Source organism: Archocentrus centrarchus, chromosome 7, assembly GCF_007364275.1.
Source record: "Archocentrus centrarchus isolate MPI-CPG fArcCen1 chromosome 7, fArcCen1, whole genome shotgun sequence".
Lineage (NCBI taxonomy): Eukaryota > Metazoa > Chordata > Actinopteri > Cichliformes > Cichlidae > Archocentrus > Archocentrus centrarchus.
The window spans coordinates 6,451,307-6,461,711 of NC_044352.1; the positions used below are offsets into that span (position 1 = coordinate 6,451,307).

Sequence of the window (10,405 nt, forward strand, 5' to 3'; positions counted from 1 at the left end):
GTGAGCCTGTTCCTACGCTCTTCCTCCTCTTTTCCTTTTAATCAGAGGTCATGTTATTGGACAAACCTGGAAGTTAGGGAGACAAAGTAAAAGCTAAACCAAAAAAATGCCAATTAGAGGCAGAAATCCAGGTATTAAAAACACTAAAAATAATGATGAAGCAGTATTTGTAGAGGTGCTGGTGGGAGTGTTTATTATTTGGGGCTATAATTAAAAAAAAAAAAAAAAAGAGGTACCTGGGCATCTGGTTAGATGAATCATTATCTTTTAAAAGTTGTGTTGAGAGGCTGATGAGAAGCCTGAAAGTTCAGTTAGCTCATGCTTGTTTCTCAAACAGAAACCTATCTTTTGGCAGTAGATTGAAGGCTGTAGACCAGTCCCTGACTCTGCAGATGCCACCACTCTTAAGCTGTATGATGTCTCCCATCATTGTATCCTCTACAATAAGGTATCATTAGAATAGAAAAATACTGTTTTTTTTTACCTTGTTTTTTCAGAGCCATTCTTGCACGTCATCACTTTTAAGGTTTAGAAATATAGGTCACAGTGCACATTCACAAGAATGCATTACCTTGTATATCCCATTTGTGAATAAAACTACATTTCCTAATGACTATTATTATTATTATTCTGTCTTGTGTGAGACAATTATGTCACTGTAGAAAGGCTTAAGCCTCTGTTGGGTGATGTTTTATAAAATGAATGCTTCTTCTTTAACTTTTGTGTCACCTTGTCCTTGACTAATGTTACAGTATAATGATTTTTCCATTATCATTATTTTATGTCTTTTATAAATATGTCTTTGAATGTAGATATATTTTTCTATTTTTGTTAACGCCCTATCTTCAAAGACTGTTAGTATGAGAACTGAACTGCAAAGTCACTTTGAAACACTGATCAGCTACTTCTTCTTTACCATATGTATATATAGATATTATATATATATTTTTCTATATCCCTGAGTGATACCAAACAACATTTCAGCGTATACTAGAATAGTGACCCTAAAGATGATTTATATTTTATATAGTATAATTTAACTTTCCCCAGACTAAATAAATGTATTATTAATTAGTCACAATCCCTATCTCAGTCTCTTCTGATTTAGTTTTAATGACAAAAAAATGCACGTGACAAACAACAAAATAAACATTTGTAAGAAAATGCAAACAAATAACGTCCCCAGTGTTTGGTTTAACAGTTGGTATATTTTTATTCCTCGTATGTTCGCGTGTTTGTTGACTGATCTGTGCTCGTCAGCGTTTGTTTGTTTATTTTTTAATAATTTACAAACACCGTGATCTCATTTGTTGTACGAGCAGCGCTGGAATGTGTTCGCTGCGGCGCGTGCTGGACGGGGAGGAACGCCTTGACCGCGCCCCCCTCCTCCCTGCTGTCCAATCAGAGCGCGGGGACCGTTTCAAGGCGCCCGCGGAGTCCCAACCGTAGAAAAACAAAACCCGGGATAACAACAAAACTCTCATTTTACAACGAAGTACGAACAAGAATCCGTTTTTCTGTGCTAGATTTTCCGTACGAGACCGATTCTCGCTGTTTTCCGTCGCTCTTTGTGGCCTCTCGGGCGATGTTGTTTATCTGTAGTAACGGGGGCCTTGAAACCGCCCTCCCTTGCCCCATTTCCTCGGTTGTTTTCCTTCTCTCGCCTGGATTCTCCATGTTGTTGCTGCAAAAGTGAGGACTCTCAAAAGAGAGAGGGGGGCTTCTCGGTGATATTACCAGCAATATCAGCGGTACACCCGAGAAGACGGGGAACACGGAGTCTCAAATAGCTTCCGAAGAACATATCCAAGTGCCTTGCCCCCTCCCCTGGCGGACCCTCCGAGGAAAAAAGAAGAAGAAGAGGCGGTGGACGGGAGAATAATAGAGCCAAGAACAAGATAAATCCTACTCTCATCGAGGATCGTAACTGGGGCGGATGACAAGTTACTTCGGCGAATAATAAAGTCAGCTTGTCAATAAAACCCAATGAGGGACACCCATCAGTACTCGGGGACAGGATTTGAGGATTTTGAGGGCTCCGTGATTGTCAGATGGAAAGTTCTGTTATCACCCAAGTGCAGAAAGAAGACGTCCAAGTATCACCGAAAACAGGTGAGATTGGGTGTTGTTTACGTCCATAATATTCCCCGACCCCCCCCCCCCCCCCCCCCCCCTTTATTTATATATTTTTCTTATAAGTGATTAGTGCGTTAAGAAATACTGTAGTGCGCTTATTTATCTGACAGTTGCGCGCTGCGGACGCGCGGTACGAGAGGCGCATTGCCCTTTTTTGACATCCACCGAGCGGAGCTGTAATCTTTACGTCTTATCACTGGAAAACGCAAATGTAGTGCCAGAACCTACCTTAATGTGCTTATTCTGTTTTCCCACAACCCTGCTGTTTTCCTTCACCAGTCGGCTGCGTTGAATTTAGAAATAAAGCTGTGAATATGAATAAAGTGTTTGTTTTTATATCAGGGGGCAGATTATTGTGTTGCTCCATCTCCGTCACTATAGCTCAATTAATGCACTGGACGTAGGCTCAGGTATAAGTTCACAGTCTTCATTACTCTCCGAGCTTAGCTATTGTTGATCCAGTTTTTGTCTCTTTTTTTTTTCTTTCATTTTTTTTTTTTGCAGTGCGTGCTCTTGTTGTACAAACCTATCTTTCTTCTGTTTTAACTAAACTTGTTTTCGGTGATGTGCCATACCCACCTTCTCCAAAATAAAAGCCAAGCTGCTGTATTTATATCTATCAGGTTCCAGCTTGTTTGGCACCATCTCATATACTTATACTACTACTACCACCACCAGGTAGAGAGAGCATGGGGAGCCCTGCCAGTCTGTCACCACAGGCAGCCCTGCAGCTCAGTGTTTTTAAGCCTTCATAAACTGCTCTTCACATTTTTAGTAATTGATCATGGTGGTCACATATCCGTGCGACGTCGGTGGCTTTAAGAAACGACGTAGCGCTACTCTCTCCATTATTATTTTGTTGTTTCATTAGTCAAAACAGCCTGAATGGGATTTGTATTACACTATGCTGCATATTACAGGCCAAGAGGTCTATAAGGGCTGCTGATTATACGGCAGGACTGTATAGAAATACCCGGTGCCGCGGTATTGACAGCGGAATGCACAAACACACCTCTCTGCACACGCCCGTTGTAGCGCCGTTTCAAAGATTTCGTTGTTTGCACACTTTCCTTACGCTTGAAAGAGGCTTTGCTCGTTAAATCAACGTCTTGGTTGAAATTGTTACCAGTCTGTGGTGTTCCAGGTCATGTATTGGCCTTAGAAAATAAATTTGCGGTATATTATTATTATTATTTATTTATTTTTTATTTTTTTTAAATCATTTTTGCGTTGCATGTTTTGTGCGATTAAATGGTGTATTGGATTTTGGATTTACGTGTGTGCCACTCATAATTCTCTAAAAGATTAATCTCCTTTTTCCTCATCTGTCTATCCTTTTACATGCAGGGGAGATCTAATGTATGCTGTTATGTCATACATGACCAATAATGTCTTCCTGTGGAAATCAATAGGCTGATTTACATGGCAGGATGCACATTCATGGGCTATAAATAAGGAAGGTTGGACCCCCCCCCCCCCCCCCCCCCAGTGAAAACGCTGTGTGCAGAATTGCCAAATCAAGATCCAGTGTCCTTTGTCTCTTAAACATGGGAGTTGTGTAACATGCTTGTTGTCGCCTGCATTATGTCTTCACAGCGTAGAAGAAATAAATGTGTAAATCTCTGAGTATGCAGTTGTTTGTCACTCTTTCCACAGTTCCTCCTTCTAGCAGGGACCGAGAGTGTTTATGAACTATTTTGATGGGTATAAATTCTGCAAGTCCTCACATGAAACACACTCGAGGGGACTCGCAGGGATGTTTTTCTTCCCTTTTCTTGCACTGGCGGTGGCACAAGTCTTGTATGAGGCCGGGACGCTGGTGGTCACAGTGGCTGATCAAAGACCTGCACAGAGCACTGAGGTGTGACTGCCTGTCCAGCTCGCTGGCTGCCTGACTGCCCGACCAGCTGCCTGTCTGGCTGTTCTGGCTGGCTTCAGGCAGCCCTGAAAGGTCCCCGAGTTTAAAATGGTTGGAATGTTTTCTGTCTGTCGAAAGGTACTGCTGAAAAGTGTGGGTTTTCCCGCCCTCTGTGATTATATAACATGTACCAGCCATTTCCAGCAGCAGCAGCAACAGCAACAGCGGCAGAGGCATTAAAAACAGATTTCATGTGGAGGCTGTGCCATCCCTGTGGACAGATGGATGGTACCTTCAGGAATAGGGGAAACTCAATCTGTGTCACAAGCAGCCCCTGCCTAATTATGTTTTTATGGATGCTGAGTAAAAAAATAAATACATTTCAGTGTGTTTGCAATAAGATTTGTTTTGGTATGAAGAAAAAAATAAAAAAGATTAGATAATACGTAGCTGACCCAAGTTGTGAGATGTAATTTAGGGCTCCACTTAACATTTTCCATGTTGATGACAAGCAGTTTCACTGTCCAGCACCGGAGATGAGAATGTTACCAGCCCACAAAAAAAATGTTTATTTAATTATTGCTAGTTTTTCATCTGAATCTGCAAAATAATTAGAAACTAAAGCTTTAAAATAAATGGATTGGAGTAAATAGTGCTCCATGCGGAAACACATTCATGCACGCTGCAGGTATCGCTGCTAGAAAGAGAGGGAGAGGACAGCTTCTGTTACCTTTAAGTTTACAAGATTTTCTGTGTTATATGATTTTAAGATCTTTGCAAACTAACAGGCAGTTTTCATTTTAGCTCTTTCTGAATTCAGTTGTGCCATCATTGTGTAAACCAGCAGGTTAAAACTCTCTCTGCAGACATTTTAATGTAAAACAAAAAAAACTAAGAAAGAAATCCTCCTTAGTGAGAGTTCATTTTAGCCAATTTGCTTCACAGATGAACTCAGTTGGTGAAAATGCAGCGGCTGGCCAATCAGCTTGCCCGGCATACCTTTTTATTGGTCCACATATAGACTGGGAGCATTGGCTTTGTGGGTTCCTCATTAAGAGTGTTTGGTTTTCTGTGCCCGACAGGCCAGGTGAGCCGGTCTGCCCTGAAACAGCCTCGGAGCTGCAACATCTTCAAAGCGCTCTTCTGTTGCCTCCAAGCTCAGGATGGCCCCAAATCACCACCACTGCCACTACCACCACCGCCGCCACCGCCATCACCCACCCAGCAGGCCTTGCTGGAGTCGCAGGAAAATGGGATGGTTGTCAAGGTAACAGTATTCGCATTTCGGAGATCTTTCCCCACAGCTGAAATCAATTTGAAGACCTCAGCTTCAGTCCCTGCCTTTAAAAAAAAAAATTTTTAGCCTTGTTTATTTAAGACCTTACTTCCTTGTCACACCCACACACACACACACACTGCTCACCATAAAAGAGGAGGTGTGTGAATAGTTTGGCCATCTGTACGGATAAACTTAACACGCTGTTGTAAAACAGCGCTTATTATTGTCTCCTTCTTTATAACAACTTAAACCACCACTGCACCTGCTCTGAACGCCTTGAAAGCTAACCGCAACTGTCTGCGGATATGGAATCACTTTGATGCCCCCCCCCCCTCCGAGGAAGATAAGAAATGAGAGTGACTATCATTCCTGTAGGCAGGCTGTGTGAGCGAGCAGAGAATCAGTGTATTGTATTCCTCATAATTGCTGAGGTGGGGGGGGGTATTTAAAAAAAAAAAAAAAAAAAAAAAAGCTCCAAGTGCCGGCTGCACACTGCTGGCCATGCTGGTGAGCACTGTCAGCATGATCAGGGCTTCACCACCATGTTAAGGGTACTTTGAGGAGTGTCCTCCAGCATCAGGCGCAAACAGGAAGCAGCATCTGTAGGACCCTGGTTATTCTCTGGCAGGCTCCCACTGAAATTATACCAAATTAAACATTTGGCACCGCTGGCTTTGTTGCATTCAGTTTCTCGGTTTTGGTTGGTGAATGAAATTGTTTTAGCCCCCCCCCCTTCTTTCCTTGATCTTAATTTGCTATCAGTAATAAGTGATTTCTGTTATGTAATATATTAATAATTAATTTCACTTTGACTGTACTCATAAGGAGCCCGGAATCAAACTAAATTAACAGAGGGGAAAAAATGGGCTGTCTGAAAATGAGTTTGAATCAAGGTTATTGTTTTCCCCTGCAGGTGAATTCCTGTAGAGTTTGACAAGACACATTAGGGAAATATCCAAAGGCATAAATATGCTAATTGTAAAGATATACCACGTAGAGGGTGTTACAGTAAATAATTAAACTTGCTGCTTTTCAGTCTTTCCCCACACACCTCACCAAAAAACAAAGTCTAATCTAATTTCCCAGAAGTAAAAAGCAAAATGGCCAAGGGTATTTTTTTTTTTCTGCATTGCTGGGGCTACTCCTGATTTTCAGTTGTAATCATGGATATGACCGTCTTTATGCATTTCCTTAGCTACATGAACCCAGCCTCCTGCCTGAGGTGAAGGCCCAGGACCAAGGGAAGATATGCGTGGTCATAGACCTGGATGAGACCCTGGTGCACAGCTCATTCAAGGTACCAACAATGCCATCGCCCAAACACTCGTATCTTTATGATTTCAACATATTCAACCCTGTCAGTTGGCAGTTTTTGCTGTTGTTTCAGCTTTTTCCATCCTGCAGAAATAACACTCGTATTTGGGTAACATTAAACGGGCGCCTGTTTGTTGGGCGTGTTTCTGCTGCAATTCTTTGTTTCGTTACCAAAGCTGTCACATGTGTTTGAGGAACATCAAAGCAAGTCCTGTTCTATTTGTGTAGGCTATGTGCTGTGATTTATGGCAGTGATGAGGAGTCTGGTTCTTACTGTTCAGCTGTTATGTAATGCCATGTGAATGTACACAGCGTGGCTCATGTGAACAAGCATGCCAACCATCTCCCTCTGTGTTCTCCCTCCAGCCTATTAGTAATGCAGACTTCATCGTGCCTGTGGAGATAGAGGGGACCACACACCAGGTAAACTACTGTGTGTGTGTGTGTGTGTGTGTGTGTGTGTGTGTGTGTGTGTGTGTGTGTGTGTGTGTGCACTGTAGATGGAATAGGGAGGGGGCTTGTTTGTGTATGTATGTTGATGTGTTTGCAGTGGTTGCTGAGCTGAAAAGGGATGGGTCAGCCAGTTTTTTTTTTTTTTTTTTTTAAATGGTTGCACAGAGCCCTCTAGTGGCCAGATGTTTAACAAGGCTGCACAAGTCAAAGTGGATGCACTAGCAGGAAAATGAGTCATTTCAGCTTAAATGTCATTAATAATTGATAAGTCCCTCTGTGAAGAAGCTTTTGAAATAAATGCACAAGTATAGCATGCTATGTTGGCCCATTTGCTGAACTTTGGGGCAGAGTGTCTTTCAGTTGGACATGTGGAAATGTAATTAACTCAGAAATGTGATTCTGGGGACCCCATGTGCTGGTAAGGAATCCTGTGGGTCTTTGCCTGGTTCAAGTAATCCAGGATAGGCTGGTTAACACTGCCACGGCCTATTCTTGATTACTTGTTTCAGGAACTGGCCATAAGCGGCTAACGGATGGAAATGACTGGTACAGTTGAACAAAAAGCAATGAATTGACACTACGGATCACATTATGAACCAACTGCCTATTTAATTACATGCATTCAGATTTTCTAGTCTAGTTGCACTCATGATGGACATCACACAAAATAATGTGCTACCAAACTGAGATACAAATATCTTTATTTTCCATTTCAACATGTACAAGATCCCAAAGTTTGGGAAATTTCTCATATTCATATACAATTAAGGCTCTCCATTTTTTTTTTTTTTTTTTAAATCTGTACCTACATGATTTATAGCTAAAGTGTATATAAAAATTGTGATAATGAAAACAAAATTGCTAAAATGTGCTGATTAGGAGGGGTAGTGTAAAACAAAAGATGGTACAAGGAAGACAAAACACTCTGGTATGGATGACTGTATGACACGTGTGTGTGTTTTAATCTGATTAACAATAATGTCCAGGCTCCACCTTGTGAACAATGCATCTTGGAATCTAAGGGAGTATGCTGTTTGTTCCTTCTGATATTGCTCCTAAACCTTCTCAGCCCAGATAATGTGGCACATTTGACTGCTGCATTTAGAAGTTCTTCAGATCTTCTAAGAACTAGATCTAGAGCTGCAGATTTTCTAGGAAGCTTAAAAATAGATGCTTTCTGATATTTGACCCAAAAGTGCCACCTTCACATCCATTGCGAAACTCTTAAGTGCTTTTATACCTGCCTCCAAAATACTTAGTTTGGGACCTGACCAGAATATGGAGTATGGCCACCAGTTTTTTTTTTGTTTGTTTTGTTTTGTTTGTTTGTTTTTTGTTTGTTTTGTTTGTGTTGGGTGCTGCACCAATTTTAGTCACTATCACTGGTGTCCAGAAGACTCATCTCTGCCTTCCTTTTAAATTCTCTCCATGTACTCGAGTTGGTATGTCTCTAGGATTGGCATATTTTGCCTGACTTATCCTGTGCTTTCTGTATTTGTTTCAGCTTCCCATCATGTTTTTTTTTTTTTTTTAAATCTGCAGTGTATTATTCAGAGTTGATAAAGGTGCCATTGCTTTCTTATCCTCATTCCCAGTTTGTGATTTCATGTAAGTTTTAAAAGAAGTGAGGCAGTAAATGAATATTTAAAATGAGGTGAGATTATCGTTGTTTATGAAGCAGTTAAAAGTTTTTTTGTTTTTTTTTTAGTTGCTGTCTTTGGAAAAACTGTACATAATGACTGAAATAAAACGACAGTCCTGTATGTTGAGCTGTTCACTGACAGCCTGCTTCTTTTTCAGGTGTATGTGCTGAAGAGGCCGTATGTGGACGAGTTCCTGCAGAGAATGGGCGAATTGTTTGAATGTGTGCTGTTTACAGCCAGTCTTGCTAAGGTACTTCACATCAGATACTGACAGTGGTCCTGAAATAGATCTTCACGTTTTATTCAGCTGTTTTGTTTGATGGATAATGTGATGTCTGATCTATTAGATGATGTTCTGCTTTCTCTCACCTTTTAGTTCTCCCTCTTTACTGTGATAGCAGCTGCTTAGCATGCCCCCCCCCCCCCCCCCCCCCCCCCCCCCCCCCCCCCCCCCCCCCCCCCCCCCCCCAATGCTTAAATGAATGGATGGGTGTCAACCTAATTTAAAATTTAAGCTGAGTTATAATCTATAAAGTCCTATTACTGCAACATCATAGCTGCCAATATCTTGGAACGCCCAGTCCTGTTGAGTAGATTTTGGATGTATTAGCCTAGCTTTCCTTCAGTAGTCTACACATCCCTGCTCTTGTCTCACCTGCTACCCAATCCTCCCACCAGTACGCAGACCCTGTGACAGACCTGCTGGACCAGTGTGGCGTATTCCGGACCCGGTTATTCCGGGAATCTTGCGTATTCCACCAGGGCTGCTACGTCAAGGATTTAAGCCGCCTGGGCAGAGACCTCCACAAAACCCTCATCCTGGACAACTCTCCTGCCTCCTACATCTTCCACCCAAATAATGCTGTGAGTTTGGACCTGTCTCTGTAATCTACTGTGGGTGCAGTTGTTTAAAAAGGGCTCAGTTGATTTGCAGCTATCAAATTGAGTCCAATCAGGGTCTGAAAAGCCTGAGTAAGAGAAGTTGGCTTATCAAATAAGGTAAATTAAGCCAGTCAGCCAACCAACTTATAAACTCCTTAATACTTAATGTTTGTGTGACCTTAAACTGAATGGATGTGAAAATAAACCACACAAAATTAAGCACCTGTCTTATTTTTCCAAAATTAAATGTTATTTAGTGTCATGACTCGGTGTTAAGTACTGATTTTAAAAGCATCTTATTGAAATCTGAGGTGCATCTCGGCTAACTGAGTATTTCTTTGCCTCAGGTTCCTGTGGTGTCATGGTTTGATGACGTGGATGACACTGAGCTGCTCAACCTTCTTCCTGTGTTTGAAGACCTTAGCCAAGCTGATAACGTTTACACCCGGCTGGACCAGCTTCGCGGCCATTAGCTTTCAGTGGACCTCCAGCGCGAGACTACTCCGCCTAAAATACAGCCTCGTGTATTGAGAATATAGACATAACGGTTTCTCGACTGTGTTCTCCTCCTCTGTACACAAAATCCTCTTGTTTATAAAATTGTATTAGTACAGGGTTAAGGAAATTCCAAAGCCTGGGGAAAAAAAAAAAAAATCAAGATATCTTTGGCTCGGCTGAACTGAGGCCTTTCCTCCGATCCACACTGCTGACAATAATCACAACCACTAGTTGAAAGCACCATGATATAGATCTGCAAAAAACAAAACAAAAAAAAGCCAACCAAAGCGCTCCCATCAGTCACTCCAGTTAGTATGAATTATAAAGGGGTTCTTTTGCCAA

General features: G+C 41.7%; 1 protein-coding gene across 1 annotated transcript; it reads left to right on the top strand.

Moving 5' to 3' along the window:
• Window positions 1-1,421: 1,421 nt before the first annotated feature.
• On the top strand, window positions 1,422-10,219 carry ctdsp2 (CTD (carboxy-terminal domain, RNA polymerase II, polypeptide A) small phosphatase 2). The gene is made up of 7 exons (XM_030733371.1): window positions 1,422-2,112; window positions 5,077-5,261; window positions 6,469-6,570; window positions 6,954-7,010; window positions 8,841-8,933; window positions 9,362-9,547; window positions 9,913-10,219. The coding sequence occupies exons 1-7, from the start codon at window positions 2,052-2,054 to the stop codon at window positions 10,036-10,038; spliced, it is 810 nt and encodes a 269-aa protein (XP_030589231.1). The 5' UTR covers window positions 1,422-2,051; the 3' UTR covers window positions 10,039-10,219.
• The last annotated feature ends 186 nt before the right edge of the window (window positions 10,220-10,405 follow it).

Excerpts from the sequence above, each read along its gene's own strand:
- ctdsp2 (XM_030733371.1), top strand. The coding sequence starts at position 2,052 with ATGGAAAGTTCTGTTATCACCCAAGTGCAGAAAGAAGACGTCCAAGTA. Across the intron at positions 2,113-5,076 it reads CCAAGTATCACCGAAAACAG|GCCAGGTGAGCCGGTCTGCC; the intron begins GTGAGATTGGGT and ends TGTGCCCGACAG. Across the intron at positions 9,548-9,912 it reads TCTTCCACCCAAATAATGCT|GTTCCTGTGGTGTCATGGTT; the intron begins GTGAGTTTGGAC and ends TCTTTGCCTCAG.